The sequence below is a fragment of the Botryllus schlosseri genome, chromosome 13, assembly GCF_051294905.1.
Source record: "Botryllus schlosseri isolate E-star chromosome 13, Bs_hap1, whole genome shotgun sequence".
Lineage (NCBI taxonomy): Eukaryota > Metazoa > Chordata > Ascidiacea > Stolidobranchia > Styelidae > Botryllus > Botryllus schlosseri.
In genome coordinates, this window is record NC_137248.1 from 17188477 (window position 1) to 17207908 (window position 19432).

At 41.3% G+C, this 19432-nt stretch overlaps 5 protein-coding genes across 5 annotated transcripts; 4 read left to right on the forward strand and 1 right to left on the reverse strand.

Annotated features, from left to right (window-relative positions):
* Window positions 1-4177: 4177 nt before the first annotated feature.
* Window positions 4178-19115, reverse strand: LOC145454281 (uncharacterized). The gene is made up of 8 exons (XM_080332276.1): window positions 19060-19115; window positions 16734-16810; window positions 16076-16176; window positions 15539-15632; window positions 15111-15187; window positions 13761-13926; window positions 12829-12879; window positions 4178-4699 (listed from the first exon to the last, which is right to left on the reverse strand). The coding sequence occupies exons 1-6, from the start codon at window positions 19113-19115 to the stop codon at window positions 13864-13866; spliced, it is 468 nt and encodes a 155-aa protein (XP_080188402.1). The 3' UTR covers window positions 4178-4699; window positions 12829-12879; window positions 13761-13863.
* On the forward strand, window positions 4694-7923 carry LOC145453552 (induced myeloid leukemia cell differentiation protein Mcl-1 homolog). Its single transcript, XM_080331518.1, has 2 exons — window positions 4694-7342; window positions 7570-7923. Exons 1-2 carry the CDS (start codon window positions 6872-6874, stop codon window positions 7687-7689), a joined length of 591 nt encoding a protein of 196 aa, XP_080187644.1. The 5' UTR covers window positions 4694-6871; the 3' UTR covers window positions 7690-7923.
* LOC145453553 (uncharacterized) lies at window positions 8070-10235 on the forward strand. Its single transcript, XM_080331519.1, has 2 exons — window positions 8070-8849; window positions 8902-10235. The coding sequence occupies exons 1-2, from the start codon at window positions 8561-8563 to the stop codon at window positions 8967-8969; spliced, it is 357 nt and encodes a 118-aa protein (XP_080187645.1). The 5' UTR covers window positions 8070-8560; the 3' UTR covers window positions 8970-10235.
* LOC145454279 (uncharacterized) lies at window positions 9765-10286 on the forward strand. The gene has a single exon (XM_080332274.1). It carries the CDS (start codon window positions 9765-9767, stop codon window positions 10284-10286), a length of 522 nt encoding a protein of 173 aa, XP_080188400.1.
* LOC145454280 (uncharacterized protein F54H12.2-like) lies at window positions 12224-13501 on the forward strand. Its single transcript, XM_080332275.1, has one exon. It carries the CDS (start codon window positions 12224-12226, stop codon window positions 13499-13501), a length of 1278 nt encoding a protein of 425 aa, XP_080188401.1.
* Window positions 19116-19432: the final 317 nt, after the last annotated feature.

A 19432-nucleotide genomic window follows, 5' to 3' on the forward strand; every position in this document is an offset into this window, starting at 1 on the left:
GACTCGAGTCATAATACCATGACTCGGACTCGAACCTTTGTTCGATGACTTGGACTCGGACTTGACTCGGTGGTGAATTGAAAATGACTCGACTTGACTCGAGTCAAAACCATAAAAGTGAGTTTGACTTGTGACTCGGAGCTTTGTGACTTGGTTACAACCCTGGCTGACACAAAGGTCCCGCGAGGCTCCGGTTTTTCGAAAGGATGGAAAACCCACATGTTTGTGTTGAGGCTTTTGCCTTACGTCTCTGGAACATAAAGGTGCAAAACGACCATGGCACATTAGAGCTCGCTACCATATGATACGTTGCTCCAACTTCTGTCTCGCGAGTTTATGAGAAGAGCAAATAACTCACGATACTGTGTGTTTTACTCATTAGCTCAATCTAACTTGAGAATTCATAACAGTTTAATAACAGTAACGTTGCATTTAGACTACCACAAAAATTTGAGTTTTTGTGGCATCTCGCGACCCGTGCCTTATCCATGAAAAGGAACTCATTTTTGATATTACAGTTGTATGCTACGATTTTACGGGCATGTGTGACATACAGAACGCGAACACCCCAATTCTACCCAAGGCAGCTCTACAAAACATGTATGACGCACGCGATTTCAAATTAGGGCGAATTAAATTCCTCTGCGTATCGCAGTTGTACTACTGCCTACTCAGATTGCGAGAATGGGACTATTCCGTTCCGACAACGGAGCATATATCCAATCCATTTCGAAAGGTTTGGCCATCCAACATCGGTCATTTTTATACTGAGGTTTTGTCGCAGCATATGTTTTTGGCGCCGCCGTTTACCAGCGGTTTGTTCGCCAAAACTTCACGTCTTCATGTGTCCCGACGCAGAAGGGGTTAGCCTCGAAATGAATAAATCTCATATGCCTGAGCTCGCTCGTTGCTCACCCCTACATTATTTCATCCCAACAGTCATGCTTTCCAGAAAAAACAGTCGGATAAACCTTATCATGAATTCTCATGATAAAGCTATATTTTCTGCGTGTCTCGCATATTGACTATAGTACCCAACACAGTGACCTTGTATATGTAAAAACTATCACAGGATTTTTTGCAATAAAGTCAATAAATATTACATACATATTAACAGATAGCACCGTGTCGACCAAAAATTATACCCTTTGCGGTCCATACTTTAATAACCTTCGAAGGGGTAAAAATTTGCGTTAAAGTAACTTGCAAATGTGAGTCTGTAATGATGGTATTTCCTAGTCTCCTCGTGCCTCGCGCTTATCGAACAGTTATTACGAAAATATGACGATTGTTTAGCGAAATATAGTAGAAAGTCAATTTGTAGTCATTTTTCCAGCCTGTCGCAGGCTCAGACGGGCTGGTATACTGTATGTCTGGCACTATAGAGATCTCTATACTGCCACTAAACCAGCTTCAAAACCAGGCGTTGAGTTACGCAATAATTATAGTGCGGGAAATTCACTACGGCTTGTGAGAGCTACGATTAGTGGTGCGTCGTATTAAGTTTTACAATTCCGTCGCAATTGCAAAAGTTACGCTGACCTTAAATTTCCTATAAGGTTTATTTGAATTATTTCACGTCAGAAAAGTTAACAATTAACCACGATTTTCATTCGCACTTGATCCGGATTTTCATTCGCACCATTCGCACCACCTTCGTCATTCGCACTTCATCCGGATTTTCATTCGCACTATTCGCACCACCTTCGTCATTCGCACTGCAATTTTTTTCATTCGCACCAGTGCGAACCGTCACACAGGTTGAAAAGCACTGCTCTGACACATAGAAACATTAGGATCTTGGTTGTTTTCACACCCTATTTAGCGTCCACTTGCAACGTAATAATTTTATTTATTACACGAGCTTTCGGAGCTCCGCTCCTTCTTCAGGTGTTAAAATGAAAATAACGCAAAGCGATTCTGGATTCAAACATATACGTGTATTGTGACATCACAGAGAAGATAACTTTCAGGCCTAAAAAGTTTGTACCTTTGTGACGTCATTAACAATAAAATCGAAATTGTAATTTGAAAGGACTACAGCAAGTTATGGCACTGAAAATGAGGTTTGAAAGCGTATATACAATGATTAAATACATATGCACCGAATTTCTCAACTGCAGATTCGCATGGTGTAATGTGACATGCACCCCCGATCTATATTAAGATCTTGATGGAACCTATTGAATTGGTCGATGTATTTCTGTTCAGTGGCCTTGCGCAGGGTTGAGTCCTCGATGTTCCCGGCCAACACGTTAACAATCATATCATTTTCCGAGTGTCCCGCAGAAGAAAAGTGCTCACCGACAGGTTTCGATCTGTTTCGTTTAGAAATGTCATGTCGATGACTATTTATTCTTCTGTGGAGTGGTTGGCCAGTTTCGCCAATGTACCACGCAGCATCACATCCCTTTTTGCAACGAATTAAATATATCACATTATCAGATTTGCATGTGTACTGGCCTTTGGTCCTGTGATTAGTTTGTCCTCTAGTAATCGCGGTGCTGGTGTCGAGAATCGGACACGTCTTACACGAAGTTTGTCCGCAATTTTCAACAACGTTTTTTTTGTATTGTATGAGGTAATATGCTTTGTACCAAAATGCTTCGCAAGTTTCGAGGTTGTCGGATGGCTAGAAGTGGCCTCCTTGGGAATGCCTCTTTACATTTTGGATCATTTTCCAAAATACGTTGGTGTTTCCGTAGCATCTTACGAATCTTTTCCGCCCCGGGAAATATGTGGTAACCATCGGCACTCTGTGTTCTTTTTTTCCATCACTACTACTGCTGCCAAGGAGTTCTTCTCGTGGAACGTTGATAGCCTTGTTAATTTGGATCTTTATTAGATTTTGATCATATCCAGAATTTATTAGTTCATCTCTTAGAACTTGCAGATGATAATCCCTGTCGTCTTTCTTTGAGCAAATACGATGTATACGAAGAGCCTTGCTGTATATTATGCCCTTTTTACAGTGCATCGGATGAAAGCTGTGATAGTTCAATATTTTACCGGAGTCCGTTGGTTTACGATAAAGTGATGTGGTAATAGAACTCTCTTCGATATTGACTAGTGTATCGAGGAATGGGACGGCGTTCGTCGAGTGTTCCATAGTTAGTCGGATATTTGGATGAAAGCCGTTTATGGACTCGTGAAACTGTTTTAGTGATTCTTCTCCGTGGGTCCATATCATAAATATATCATCGATATATCTGGTGTAGAATATAGGTCGCAATTTCTGGGTTTCCATAAAATCTTTTTCAAAATGATGCATGAAAATATTTGCATATTGTGTGGCAAATTTCGTGCCCATTGCCGTACCTTGAAGTTGTAAAAATATGTCGTTATTAAATTCGAAGGTATTATGCGTCAACGTGAATCTGATGAGCTCCATGTTTTCTTTCATTGGGTGACTACTTTCCTCCAAGGATCTTTCCACAGCTTTCATACCATCACTATGTGGAATGCTCGTGTATAGTGACGAAACGTCCATGGTAGCTAATATAGTGCCTGGTTTCAATTTCTTGAAATGCTTGAGTTTGTTCAAGAAATCTGTTGTGTCCCGGCAAAAACTAGGTGTGCTTTTCACCAATGGTTTGAGCAGGGTTGTAACCAAGTCACATGGTTAGTAGTAGACTTAGCTGGATTTATGCCCCGCCAATCAGAGAAGGCCACGTCGCCTTAATTGCCACGCCTACATTGCCACATCATCCGCCCATTGCCGCACCTATATGACGCCCATTGCCACATCATCTGTGTCACATCATCAAGCGCCACGCCTATAGTGCCACATCATCCATTGCCACATCATCACCGCATTGATTGCCACATCTATATGACACGCAGCAGCCCGTCAACCCGTGCGATGTCGATTGCTGCACCTATGTCGCTCATTGCCACATCAAAACTTACCTAAGCTAGAATCGAACCTGGTTTGGTTGGGTATAATGTCACGTCGCTCACCACCAGGCTATTGAGCAAACTAGCCGTATTGAGCTGTTTTGAGAATATAACCGCCGATTCTCTCTTAAATTCCGAGACAACACCTTTTTCGAGTTATTACACATAAATGTAAGACTATGTTCGTGTGTACTATACCACCTGTATCATCATTAACTCAATAATTTCGGGGAATTCTGCAATGTCTCCTAACACTTTACTAAGTCTCATTGAAATAGCATTGTATAGTGTACGATTTTATTTCGAAAAAATAGCATATCAATGATATCGTTGATCGTTATTGCGTCGATTCGCGTGCTGAAATCCTCCAGATCGGTTGATGTTTCGAGGTACACCGCTTTGCTGCCATCCGACACTGCGATCCGAGTTCTTTCGCTCGATCTGACCGTTTTGTTTGATGTAGCGATCACTGGCTTGTAGTATATACGATACGAGCGGAAGGTCGGGATTAGGAACAACTACGCTGGGGGAATAGATGACAAATTCATCAGCCGGATTCAGAGGTTGATAATGCTCGATCCCGTCGCGAGTATACGTAACGACCAAACCTCCTTCATGCTTCAGAGTGGCTCGATATTTCTGAATGTTCCCGCTTGTGGAATGTACAAAGAGTTGATCCGAGGTCAATTCTGCTCCATTCGAGGCCTCGATACGTAATTTTGTGATGTCATTAAAAAGATACAAGTCTTTTCTATAGGGCCCCTGGGCCAGAATAGTATCTCCACGGATTGCTAGACTCATTCTTTGAAAAGAAATATCAAACATAAGTACAACAGTCATCACGCAATTCCACCTCGCCATCAAATTTAGTCGAGCCTCTTCTTATATTAGGTGTCGCATAACAGACATTACGAATATATCGCAACCCCTTCCGCTTGATCAGAAAAGGACACGCAGGATAAAACTTTGCATGCTCGAACCAGGGATCATCGCACGGCAACCAATTTTGAAACAGCCCTCCGCACGAGAAACACTTTAAATGATCCTTATACCCCAAATAGAACAATCCGCAGTCTGCGAGCTCGGCTCCGGAGGTATTGATATTATCCGGCCATCGCATGAATGTGCTTAGTCTACGAGCATAGCGTGTCATGTTATAGAAAACGGGATCATTCAGCGGGGAGACAGTTACATCTCTATGCTTCGCATAGCATTCATAAATCTTTTCCCCTCTGTTATTTATCATAGCTTGGTACTGTTCAATGGGACCCATCCGAGTTTCATCTTCGCTTATTTCTATGCTACTTGTGGTACCGATGCAACCGCAGTTGAATGTAGCGTAATCTGTAGGGTCCACACTACGCTTAGGTAGCGAATCGCTTTGATCAATGTTCGACATTGCTATCCGAATTGATATACTCTCATGATCAGTATGCTTTATACAGATATTGAGCTATGCACCGTTGAAATATGTGCTTGGTACCGTTCGAATGATAGACCCCTCTAGGTCGTATCACGGAAAATTAGAACGTCGACTGCTCACAGAAAAAGGCACGTAGCTCATATCCGTTCCTGGTACGTGTTATCAATAATTAGAATGTTAGTAAGAACGCCACGAGTACAATCACGAGGTGATGATTAATACCTAAAAAATGATTTACTTATCGACATCTTGACTCATGCGGATTATTAATTTAAAAAAATTAAACTAGAGTGTATCTGAACTTAGTTTTACTTTACTGAGATTAGTTTTACTTTTCAACTAACTTGTCTGTCGATACATTCATTTAATTACGATTCCGAGAAGTCGGATCGATTCCCGTAATATAACGATTCAGTGCCAACCTTATGTCTTATACTTTAGCTGACACTTACTCAGTCTCATTGAAATAGCATTGTATAGTGTGCGAGTTCATTTATTTCGAAAAAGAGTATAATATATCAATGATATCATTGTGCGTCATTGCATCGATTCACTTGCTGAAATCCTCCAGATTGTTGTTTCGATGTCGCTTCATGAGTTCCATTCTTGCATCTACAAGCAGCTATGCAAATCCACAGCTTAGATAACTAGGACTCTTGTATGTCATTAACATTATAGACAGCCATTCGACGATATCCAACTGGCATTGATGCTTTCGATACAGCGCAGTATGTATAACGTCACGCTGATCAATTCAATTTCAACAATGGGACCCACGCACAATTATATGGCTGGATTTTCGTTGAATATTGACGACACCCACAAATCGAAAGATCTCTTTTTCCTGCACATCTATGATGCAATTATCCTTCCAATGACTACGAATAACTTGAGATTCCGCAGGATTAATATCCGAATCAAATAATACGAGCGTATCTTTTCCAGCTTTCAAAACTTGCACTAACGCGTTCGGTCTATGGCGCAACACTACAATATGTGGCCATACAAAACGATGTATAGTTATTTTTTGTAGTACCATCCCTACGACTTATTTCAGATCGCAGTTTACTGAGTAGAGCTTAATACTAATACCTGCATAATTTTTTGCATGTCTAGAATAAGGGTAATTAAATCGATAGTAAAACGCCAGCGGGGACTAATAACGTTATAATGTAAGCTGTGACAATGCTATTAAAGACTATTAAAGCCGAATACGCTGAAGTATAGCATAGATTTTGCATATAAAATGTATACACAAATTTCATGTTAAGGGTATAGGCTCTGCGGAGCTGCTTATGCCTCGATGATCATAGTACTTATGAGCTATTGGATAGTGCATATACAATGTATCATATAGAACTTCGTCACTTTCGGATAGTACATATACCCCTGGGATAGAACTTAGACGCTATAAAGATCGATGTTCGCCTACGAATTCTCGCTTTACTCACGTCGTATGGTCGATAAATTGTAAGTTGTGGCGAGCAACTCATTTTGAAAGTCCCTAAGACGCTATTGAAATGAACTCTGACTCGCTATTATCCTCAAACCATGGAATTATCACGAGCATCACCTTCGCTCACTGAAGAAAAGGATGAAATTACATCCGGAGCATATTCCTTGGCTAGGAATTATATCATGTACGAACTCGACGGCTCATGCGTTGAGGCAAATACGAAAGCAGAGAGAACCTTACGGCGAGTTGGGGATGAAATGTTTGAGCGACACCGAACTATCGTAAACGCGCTCTCCAAACGTCTTCGCTATAGTGATGTAGAAGTCAATGAAAAATATGAAGAATATTCACCCGACGAGCGAATGTTCCTGATGATAGCTGATGGAATTTTCAAAGATACACAAGAAAATTGGGGTAGGATTGTCTCTCTTTTTGTGGTCGCTAGCATTCTTGCTCGGAATAAGGAGGATGAACATCACGGTGAACATATAGAAGGTATCATACAGACAGTTGGGAGTTACATTGGTAGTAGAAGACGAAAGTGGATAGCGCAAAACGGAGGATGGGTAAGCGATTTTACAAGTCTTTATTATCTATAGCTCGAGGTACTACGATCCCCAGAACCCTTATCATCCCTCGAACCTTAGATTCCACCTTATAATTTTGTTCTCAACTTTTGTCGTGAAGCACTGTAATTCACTTTCCAAGCGCAGCGAACTTCGAATTACCTAACAAGTAGGCTACGCTAACTTTCTGTAAGATTTGGAAGGCTAACATTTTATTATTGTTTCAGGACAGTTTTGTAGGATATTTCGATAACACAACATTCGGTGACAATAAAGTTTGGAAGAGCCTCATGTTTGTTGGAATTGGACTGACGTCTATTGCAATGGCATTAACACGACAGCGATAAGTACAGCTCGAAACGGCTTCAAAAAACGACCAACAAAACTTTCAAAGATTTCCATTCTTCAAAATAGATCGATCACTGGTGGCGTCAATAGTGGTTTTCGTTGCTATGGGAGCGATATGTTTACGTATAAGCAATATCGAAGTGCTTTGAGTTATGGTTATTATAAAAGGATTGTGCTTGATGATGGAATTCATACATTGCCTTTATCTCTGTAATAAATGGATCGAATACGTACATTGCATGCTCCGTTTCGGATGATCGTGGCTGGTCCGAGCAGTAGCGGGAAGAGTTATTTTACTTATGAGTTGGTGAAGAACGCAGAGAAGATGATTAGACCGGCTCCTGAAAAAATTGTATGGTTGTATAATAATTATCAGGCGTTGTACGATAAAATGAAAGGGGTAGAATTTTCGCAAGGGCTCTCCGAGCTCAAAAAGTTACAGAAAGGAAATAGGCACGTTCTCTTGGTGATCGACGACATGATGACGGAAGCGAAAGAGGCCAGAGATCTATTCACTCGATACAGCCACCACGCAAAGATTCGTGTCGTGTTCATATGTCAGAACCTCTTCTGTAGGGGTCAAGGCTTTCGGGATATGACCTTGAGCGCGAGCTATATCGTGATATTTAAAAATCCCCGTGATGCGAGCCAAATCAGTTTTCTTTCACGTCAAATGTTCCCGGATAAAGCCGGATTCCTTACGGAGGCTTATAAAAAGGCAACTCGAAAACCGTTCTCGTACATACTTGTTGACTTGACGCAAGAGACAGACGAAAATTATCGTCTTCGCAGCAAAATATTCCCACATCAAAAGTTGACGGTATATCAAGAATAAATACAGCTCGCGCTACGGATTTTAGGGCATTCAACATGTCGAAGAGGGGAAGTAACATATCTCGAAAACGATTGAGCGACTATCACGTTAAATTAAAACTTTTGAAAAACGCTAAAGGGAAACAGCGTAAAGAACTTTTATCGAACAATCAATTTTTAAGTTGCGTCTGCCAGTGCGTTCATAACTTGGCTTCGGGGACAGTACGTATCTCCCCGTCGAGAAAGTTGAGGCTTGGAAAACACAAATCCGATATCAGACAATTGTTGGCGCAAAAAACTCGCAGAGGTCAACGGAGGGTGCTACAAAAGGGTGGATTCCTCTCAGGTATAAAAAATTATGATAAAATAGAAACTTTTTTCTAATCAGTCTGTTTTAGCTATATTAGGCGCTGCAATCCCCGTCATCGGGAGTCTGTTGGGTAAACTTTTCGGGAAGAATGCGTGAACTACAATTCCCCGCATTTCGAAGCAAGGACGAATGGGAAAAGAAATTTGATAAACATATATCGAAAATTAAAAGCTCTCCATTAAATGCTTCCGAGAAACTAGCTCTGTATAGGCATGGTATTGCTCAACTGAGAAACTTGAGAAAAGACGTAGACGCAGCGACCGCCCGCCTTCCCGCCGCACACACGGGGCTCGCGAGCCCCGTAGCGAAAGAAAAGCGCCCGCAAAAGAAACGCCCGCGCCGGATTCCATAACCTTCGTTTCCCTGGCTTTATAAGAGACAGCGTAAGCCTAATCCCCGTATATACGGGAAAGAATGGGAGACGTAGACTATTTTGATCCGAAACAGCCCAAATCGTATAGGGGCGCTTATTTGCAAAAGGAAAAAGAATGGCTTAAAGGACAAGATACTTATACTTTTCATTTTCCGTTACGTAAGAAATTTAGGCGTGAACGTGTAGTGGTCTCCGGTATCAATGCCCAGTTTCAGAGCGATTTGATGGATCTGCAATCTATTTCAAAGTATAATAGCGGTTTTCGTTTTGTGGTGGTGGTGATTGATATTTTTAGCAAATACCTTTGGATGATAGCGATTAAAAATAAAACTGCTTCAAGTATGATTTCTGCTTTCAAACGTGTGTTTCGTGAACGCGTACCGTTAGTTTTACAAACCGATCAAGGTAGCGAATATACCAATCGCGCTTTCCAGAACTATCTAAAGGAGAACAAAGTGAGATATTTCTATACGAGGAGCGAATTAAAATCCTCTGTCGTCGAAAGGGTGATTCGTACTATGAAGGCGATTATGTATCGTTTTTTCACAAAAAATAACACGAGGAATTACGTGAACGCCCTCGACGACTTTACTTACTCCTACAACAGGACGTATCATCGTAGCATTGCTATGGCCCCAAACCAAGTGAATTCGTCTAATCAGGAATCGGTTTGGAGAAGACTTTACGGATTTCAAGAAGCTAAACAACCCGACCTCGCTGTAGGATTACCCGTCCGTATATCGAAAATTCGAAATCTTTTTGAGAAAAGCAGCCTGCCCAACTGGCAACGGGAAATTTTCTATATCGCAGACGCCCAAAAGGGGGATCCCCCAATGTATCGCTTACGTGATTACGGTGGTGAAGTCATTCAGGGTAGATTTTATAGAGAGGAGCCCCAACGCGTAAAAGAACCGCAAACTTGGCGTGTCGAGAAGATTATAAGAAGGCGTAAACGCGCGGGACGAGAACAGTATTTAGTACGCTGGTTGGGATATGGAAGTGGATTCGACAGCTGGGTCGATAAGAAGGATATCGTCTAGTCCAGGGGTGGGCAAACTTTTCAGCTCGCGGGCCGCATTCAACATCTGAATCCATTCGCGGGCCGCACTATATAAAATTGGGATTATAAACCAAAACGCAATATTGTTATTTGATTATATAGCGAGGACATGGAGATAATATATATGCCTTTTCAAAACAAACCAAACGTTGCTTTGATGATATCGTACACGCATCAGAAACAGTGGCGAGATTTCGTAGGCTGATCGACTTCAATAACCAATTTTTCAAAACTATATAGAGATGAAAGTCGGTTGTCCCGATTCTTAGAACAGGATTGAAATTTAAATATGTGAGCAGCGATCTGTTCATATCTTTACTAATTCCACTTTTGGTTCAGTTCCAGGACACACAATGATGGACATAGGGCATAGTAGCTTGCTACGCCACGGAGAATTGTACGGTGCTCTTATGCATAAGGAAACGAGGGAGGAGTTATTGGTGTTTCATTTCCCGAATACTAATTGTACATTGTGGAATTATTTTTTCACTGAGGGTATCATTCATTTGAACTTTCGCATGCGACATGATCCGACTATCGATTTCGTTTATGTTCATTGTAATATCATTGAGCCACAAGAAGATAGCGGTAGGCTCTTACCGTTGTTACGCGTCGTACAGGTGAACGATCGTGAATCATTTTCGAAATATTACACGAAGCCTTTTTATTTCCCTGTTAATATAAATAGACTAGAACGTGTCGAAATATCGCTACTTGATGAGAAGGGACAGAAAATACCCTTTCGAAGTTCTCCTTCGAGTGTTGTATTGCATTTTCGTAGACGGGGAGTTGCATTATGAAATATATTCATATTACGTCACACGAGTCTGATTTTACTATCGATCTCGCGAAACCGATAGATTCTGGTGAATGGGAGATAGGGCTTGCCGAGTTGTCTTTTAAAAATAATTTTCAGCCCACGTTCGAGCCTTACGACGGCTTATTATGGTACGTGAATGATGCGGAAGGCGATAATAATTTTTATTATTTCCCGGCTGGTGATTATCATGATAAAATTAGTTTGATGAAGCGTATCAATCACGATCAGAAAAAAGCACGATTTATTTGGGTAGACGGTTCTGGTCCGGTCTTGATAGCGGGACCCTACAAGAGTTCCAGCGGTCCGAGACTTTTCATGGATAATAGAAACCCCGTTCTCAGAGGAGGCGCTCGTTCGGAGGTAGAGCTGGATGGTGGATTACATAGACGAAGAACAATTCACTTTCAAGGGGAAACTGAGCCCGTGACCAACGTTTTAGTTTATACGGATGTCATCACACCTCAAATTGTAGGTGATACGAGTGCGCCTCTACTACGCAATATCCGCGTTACGACAGGAATAGATGAATATCAGCATATGCTATTCAAAAAAATATATTTCTTTCCTCTGAATACGGAGCGAGTAAGCGAGATACGCGTTATGCTTCGTGATGATAAAGGTGAAGCTATAAAGTTCGGGAACGCGCCTCTTCATCTCACACTTGCTTTGAGACATCATGAGGAGTCATTATTGTTGTGATCGCGAGGCGTTCAGAAACTATTATCACCAACAGAGCGGTGGTGATATCAATTTTTTTCGGGGTAAAGTGCAGAGAGGTCATGGACTTGGAAACTTATTTCGTTCGTTCGGAAGAAGCGTTATGCCTCTAATTTCGAAAGGTGCAAAATCACTCGGGAAGCGTCTACTACATACCGGTGCGCAAGTAGCCTCTGATGTTCTTAATGGAGAGAATGTTGGGGATAGTCTTAAAATACGCGGCAAAGAAGCCGCTGGGAACGCTCTCGATTCTTTACTGAGAAAAAGAAAAATGTCAAGACGGGGTCGTAAGATCACGAAAAAGAGACGTCGCAAAGATATTTTCGATTAAATATATATTACACGGCGATAAGCATCATTTGTTACTTGAGACTTGATAGATGGCGGAGTTAATTCATGTACAGTCCCCAGAGGGGGTACATCCCTCATTGGATTTATTTCACATTCCCGCGACACAGACTAGCGTTGAAAAGAAAAGAATCATCAAGATAGCACCGATTTCGAACAACTCTAGTGTGATAACATACCGCTTCGAGGGCTCAGAAGACTTTATCGATTTGAGCGAGAGCTATTTCTTATTTCATTTACAATTAAAGAAAGACGGCGAAGCAATTGGCGCAGATGATGATGTTGGTGTTGTAAATAATATCTTGGATTCCTTGATTTCTCAACTACAAATTAAAGTCGCTAACGAAACTTTGAAACAAGATATAAAAGTACAGTGTTATTCGTCCTATCTGCACAATTTATTCACTCCGCTTGATGTGCAAAACAGCACACTGAGGGCTTCAGGATGGAGAAAAGATACTTTAGGAGAAATGGATACGATTGGTGGAACTAGCGCCTCGGCTAACAAAGGATATTACAACAGGAGTAAAGCCTATAAGGGTGATAACGTGGTGGAAATACGTGCGAAAATCCATCACGGACTATGTCTGCAAGACCGCTACATCCTACATGACGTGCCTCTCGAGTTTGAGCTTACCTTGAATCCGAAAAGCTTTTTCATGATGGGAGATGCTACCGGTCAATTCACCTTAACAAAAAAGGAATTACAGTTATGTACCGTACGAGTCAGCGACGATGTGAAGACAGCGATGATGGTGAATGCTCAGGCGAAATATCCGTATATCGACATGAGGTTAATCACCCGCACATTTGGTGCTGCTACGACGCAGATAGATATCGGCAATCTATATAGCGGGACTCTACCTTCTCGCCTAATCATCGGAATGGTAGCTACGAAAGCCTTTCAAGGAGATGTTACGAAAAATCCATATAATTTCATACACAATAATATGCAACGACTCGAACTGAAACTGAACGGATTTCTGATTCCGGAGGGAGGTTATGAGCTAGATTTCGATAAGGGTCATTACACGGAGCTTTATCATAACCTGATTGAGGGTACGGGAGCAATGGAGAAAAACAGAGGACTCCTAACGCCTGAAGAGTTCGCTAGTGGTTTCTGTCTACTGGTTTATAATTTGCGCCCCGATGATTTGGATGATTGCTTTGACTTACAAAAGAGCGGTACCTTAAGTTTACGGATCACATTTCCTGCTGGCGGGCTAACAGCGGAAACTACTTTGCTCTGCTTCATGGAATTTCAAAAGCTATTGCAAATCAGTAGCAGTCGTAAAGTGACCGTGCTATGAACGGGGATGAAATAGACCACATATTGTGGTGCTGCGAGTCAACAAAACATATTTTCCTTGGGACATTTCCTATTGATCGACTACCGAGGCGACCCCCTCCTCCTTATGCTATCGTGATCAATTATGACGAAGCTCGAAAAATCGGAAGTCACTGGATATGCATTTACGCGGATGAGGATGAGACACATTTTCATGATAGCTTTGGCTTAATGCCGTTGAAATACGAGATTGCGTGCTTTATAGAACCAGAAAATTATACCTGCTCCATAAAGCGTCTGCAGCACAAGCGTTCCAGAGCGTGCGGTCATCATTGTCTAAGCTTCATCGTCCATAAGGCGCGCGGATGGAGTACGAAACGTTATTTAAATTCCTTTGGCGAAGATCACCGCAAGAATGATTCGATCGTACGACGCTTCGTCAAGGAGCTGAAGCAAGAAAATGAAATTGTGTAAATGTATATGTGAATAAAATCAATAGTTTCAAAGTTTGCTTAGTACGTTTGAGGGCGATATTCGCTACATTCATTATAGCAATCATCTCAAAGTAGTATACTCTAAATCAGCAGTAGCGACTTGCTTTCGATTAGTCGATAGTGTCTACATATTATCATCATCTAGCAAGAACCGGGAATTTGTATTGAGCGACTTCCCTCCTACAGCAAACGCAACTTACATTACGGCGTTACTGAACACCGAGTAATAAGCGGGACTAGGCAGGCTACCCTTAATACGAATTTGCATTTTGCTGGCACAATCTATGCTATAGTTGAGCGACCTCAGCACACTTCTTTGATATAGCTGCACAACGATCTAGACTTCGGCGTCTGGTTCAGATGTGATGTTATAGCTTCAACTCATAGCGTTTTAGGAGATAAATTATAGCATAGATATAGGTTATAGATTTATTCACTATCGGAAAAGCATCAGTGCAGTAGCTATTTAAATCACGCATCTAAAAGCAGTAGCTTATGGACTAGTGCCTTCATATTATCATCATCTAGCAGGAGCCAGGAATTTGTATTGAGTGACTTCGCTCCTATAGCCCCGGCAAACGTAGCTTACATTAATACGGCGTTACTGAACATCGAGTAATAAGCGGCGCTAGGTAGGCTACACTTAATACGAATCTGCATTTTGCGGCTACAATCTATGCTATAGTTGAGAGACTTGAAATGATACGACCTTGGCATACTTCTTCGATATACATGTAGCTGCGCAACGAAGTAAGCTTGAACGCCTGCGTCAGGTACAGATGTCAGTGATCTGAAATGTTATAGCTTCAAGTCGCTGTGGCATAGCGTTTCAGGAGATAAATTATAGCATAGTCATAGGTTTAGCTATCGGAAAAGCATCAGTGCACTAGCTATTAAAATCACATATCTTAAAGCAGCAGCTTATAGACTTGTAAAATCGGCATAATCTCACTAGTTAGATGCTTGCCCTCGCAATTTACCGCCTTTATGGCATGAGTAAAGCTAGCTAAAGATTTAGCTTCAATACGCTGTGGCGTAGCGAATTTTAGAATAGCTCTGCTAATTCGTGGGAATGTTATGATAAAGCATCAGTGCACTAGCTATTAAATCACATATCTAAAAGCAGCGCTAACTTACCAGCGTCATCAGTCGAAGTGCGTAGAAATGTGAAATTTTCTGAGCGTAAATTGCGTGTGCGATGTCGGCGTTTTGGTCTGAAATGAAAAAATTTAGCTTCCATCCGCGGCGGCGTAGCGAATCTTAGAATAGTCGATAAATTATATTGGTTATATATTTTATTCACTATCAGAAATGGTAAGATAAAGCATCACTGCACTACCTATTAAATCAGCTCCATTACGTATCTAAAAGCAGCGGCTTATGGGGTTGTAAAATCAGCATAATCTCAGTAGTTAGATGCTTTCTACAACTCGCAATTTATCAACTTTAGGTCGTGAGTAAAGCAAGAATTCATAGACTAACATCCATCTCAAATCTGAAGTGCATACCCGCGTAATTATAACCAAATTTAGTGCGAATCTATACGGAAACGCAGCCTAACTCACCTACGTCATTAGGTGAAGTGCATATCGCGATAGTTGTGATAAATGTGAAATTTTCCGAGCGTAAATTGCGTATATGCGATGTCGGCGTTTTGATCTGAAATGAAATGAGCGAATTTAAATATAGGTGATAAACTATTGCTCTAGCTAATTAATTCATAATATTGTAACCACACTGCGCGAGTAATAAGGGAGGGAACTTGCATACGAATTTATCCGAATTCAGCCATATCCTCGTTTAACATTATAGTCGTGCACAGAACTCATTATTACGTTATTAGCTATTTAAAATGATGCGATATAGGGGAAATCTCGGTGTAATTCAATCTGCGCACATTATCCATGTATGCCCCAATGCGTTTTGCGGCTTTAGTATAGGTATTGGATCTAATATATTCTATAAAACATGTACGTTGCTATATATATCTTAATCTGAAGTGCGTTGCTGCAACGAAAAAATTATAGCTATACGCAGAACGCTGTTGATTTTTCAATATAGTCAAGAAATGAATTAGCCAACCTTAGTGTTGCGTAATCTACCTTGTCACTATATGCTTGTTCCGGGGTTGCTTGGCTGCGTGAAAAAGATAAATGTGAAATTTTCTGAGCGTAAATTGCGTGTGCGATGTCGGCGTTTTGATCTGAAATGAAAAAATTTAGCTTCAATCCGCGGCAGCGTAGCGAATCTTAGAATAGTCGATAAATTATATAGCTATGCTATTCATATTGGTTATATATTTATTAACTATCAGAAATGGTAGGATAAAGCATCACTGCACTACCTATTAAATCAGCTCCATTACGTATCTAAAAGCAGCGGCTTATGGGGTTGTAAAATTAGCATAATCTCAGTAGTTAGATGCTTGCTACAACTCGCAATTTATCAACTTTAGGTCGTGAGTAAAGCAAGAATTCATAGACTAACATCCATCTCAAATCCGAAGTGCATACCTGCCTATTTATAACCAAATTTAGTGCGAATCTATACGATAACAGAAAACTTGCATATACATTCGAATTTGTGCGACTTCGGCTATATTGCCGGTTAACATTATAGCCGCGCACAGAACTCACTATTACGTTAGCTATTGGAGAAATCTCAGCGTAAATCAATCTGCGTTCACAAGTAAGCTAATGCTGTATCGAGAAATTATAGCTAAATTGAGTTTAAATTGATACGAAAATACATCGATCTTACCTCGTCTGTGATGCCTGCGTCCCTGCGCACATGGCAATACTTTTAACAGAAGTGTGAAGTTTTCAGAATGCGAATTGCTTTACGTCGGAAGTAAACATTCTAATTCGTATCGCCAGCGCGGCGTTTTCTGGGAAACGCAACTATATATATATATATATATTTAGAATGTTCTAATTCCCATTATCGATGTGGGCCGACTCCTTGGAATCGCAACTATATTAGAATGTTCTAATTCATATTGTCGATGTGACCCGACTTCTTGGAATCGTAAGCAACTATATTCGTAGCACATTTACACGCGTCAATTTCTTGGAATAGTATTCAGCAATATGCGCGGCGCATGAGCTTTGCGTGATCGTAGGCCTTTATGCTTGCGATATCAGTATTATTAAGTTGCATTTGCAGAATTCCCCAAAATCATTGACTAATTAATGAATCTAATTCATATTGTCGATGTGAACCGACTTCTTGGAATCGTAAGCAACTATATTCGTACCACATTTACATGCGTCAATTTCTTGGAATAGTATTCAGCAATATGCGCGACGCATGAGCTTTGCGTGATCGTAGGCCTTTATGCTTGCGATATCAGTATTATTAAGTTGCATTTGCAGAATTCCCCAAAATCATTGACTAATTAATGATGACACAGCTGTTATAGTACACACGAATATAGTCTTACATTTATGTGTAATAACTCGAAAAAGGTGTTGTCTCGGAATTTAAGAGAGAATCGGCGGTTATATTCTCAAAACAGCTCAATACGGCTAGTTTGCTCAATAGCCTTGTGGTGAGCGACGTAACATTATACCCAACCAAACCAGGTTCGATTCTAGCTAAGGTAAGTTTTGATGTGGCAATGAGTGACATAGGTGCAGCAATCGATATCGCGCGGGTTGATGCTGTGCAGCGTATAGATGAGGCAATCAATGCGGTGATGATGTGGCAATGGTTGGGTGATGTGGCACTATAGGCGTGGCACTTGATGAAGTTGCGCAGGTGATGTGGCAATGGGTGTGCTATAGGTACGGCAATGGGCGGATGATGTGTCAATGTAGGCGTGGCAATTAAGGCGACGTGGCCTTCTCTGATTGGCGGGGCATAAAGCCAGCTAAGTCTACTACTATGGTTCCGAGTCACGAGTCAATCTGACTTTTGTGGTTTTGACTCGAGTCGAGTCGAGTCATTTTCAATTCATCACCGACTCGAGTCCGAGTCCAAGTCACCGTTTTAAGGCTCAAGTCCGAGTCATAGTGTTATGACTCGAGTCGAGTCCAAGTCACAGTATTGAAGTCATGTTCAACTTATGTTTTCAATCCTACTTGGGTGATATCGAATTCATTGCTTGCCAAACATGCTTATTTTGTCCCTATCATAGTATTGGCACATGTCTATTCAGGCAGATAACGGACAGTTCCTGGCCTCATTTACCGATGCTACAGATAGACGAGACAAGCCGCCAATACGATAACTTTACTAATCTTAGAACTTTAAATCAAATATCTGTCAGTCTGATACATCACAAATGCAAGCACTCAGTTTTTATTACTAGCACATCGACGACCGCTCACAAATAGCTTACAGAGCAGTGGTTCCCAACCTTTTTTTCCCCACGAACCATTTCGAGGTTTTATGCAGTGCTCGCGTATCACCTACATAAGTCACGCGCGCTGCAGGCGGTCAAAAAACGTTTCCGTCACTCATGACGTCATAATGACGTATTTGACCTATTCTAGCCGTAATAGCAAATACTATTTAACTAGGCATTATCAGCCAGGGTCAATGGGATGCATGGAATTGTTTTTTCACCACCAATCGCAAGAAGAACAACAACATAATGAAATAACAGCAAACGAAAAACGTCAATTGTTTAATGCTGCGATGGCTGCATTTGCTTATTTTTCATTAGATCAGCGGTTCTCAAACATTTTTAGACACGTCTCCGTTTATGATAGTGGAACATTTCTCGCCCCGCTTATCGTCATATCACAAAATGCAACCAGAATGCTAGCAATCCCAACGAATAATTATTTGAAGGCATGGAAGATTATGACAGCTGATAAGAGAATTCTCAAATATGCTATTAGGACTAAACACAGAGTAGAAACAATGAATAGGATGTAAATCGCGTAAAGCGCTGAAAAAATTTGCAGTTGGCCGCAGCTTCGCGCCATCCTTCAAATGCTTTCACGCCCCCCAGTTGGAGAACCACTGCACTAGCTGGTCGATGCGTGGCATTTGTTTGCTCACAGCGCATCGAAAGTCATGCATAGGCGCAACAAGTCGGTCATCAGAGATGAAAATCCTTGGTCGCCCTCCCACGTACAAGGGAAAATTAGCAGCTGGGGAGTGAGAAACTAGAGTCGAGTACGAGGAGGCCATGCTAAGCTTGGAGTTTATTGGAGAACAATCTTTGTGTTCAATCCCACCTTAACTAATAGCTCCCTTCGGTCGAAAAAAACAGAATCTACTCGTGCACCACCTGGAAGACCTTCGCGTACCACAGGTTGGGAACCACTGTTATAGAGAATTAACGAATTCACGTCTACATACTATCTGATAGAGAACCTACGAATTCACGTCTAGATACAAGCTGGTAGAGAATCAACAAATAAACGTTTATGTAGAGGTACAGTTTTGCTTCCACATTAAATCAGGTGGTTGACCAGAAAAATGTCAACTTTCCTGCTCAGCTCCCG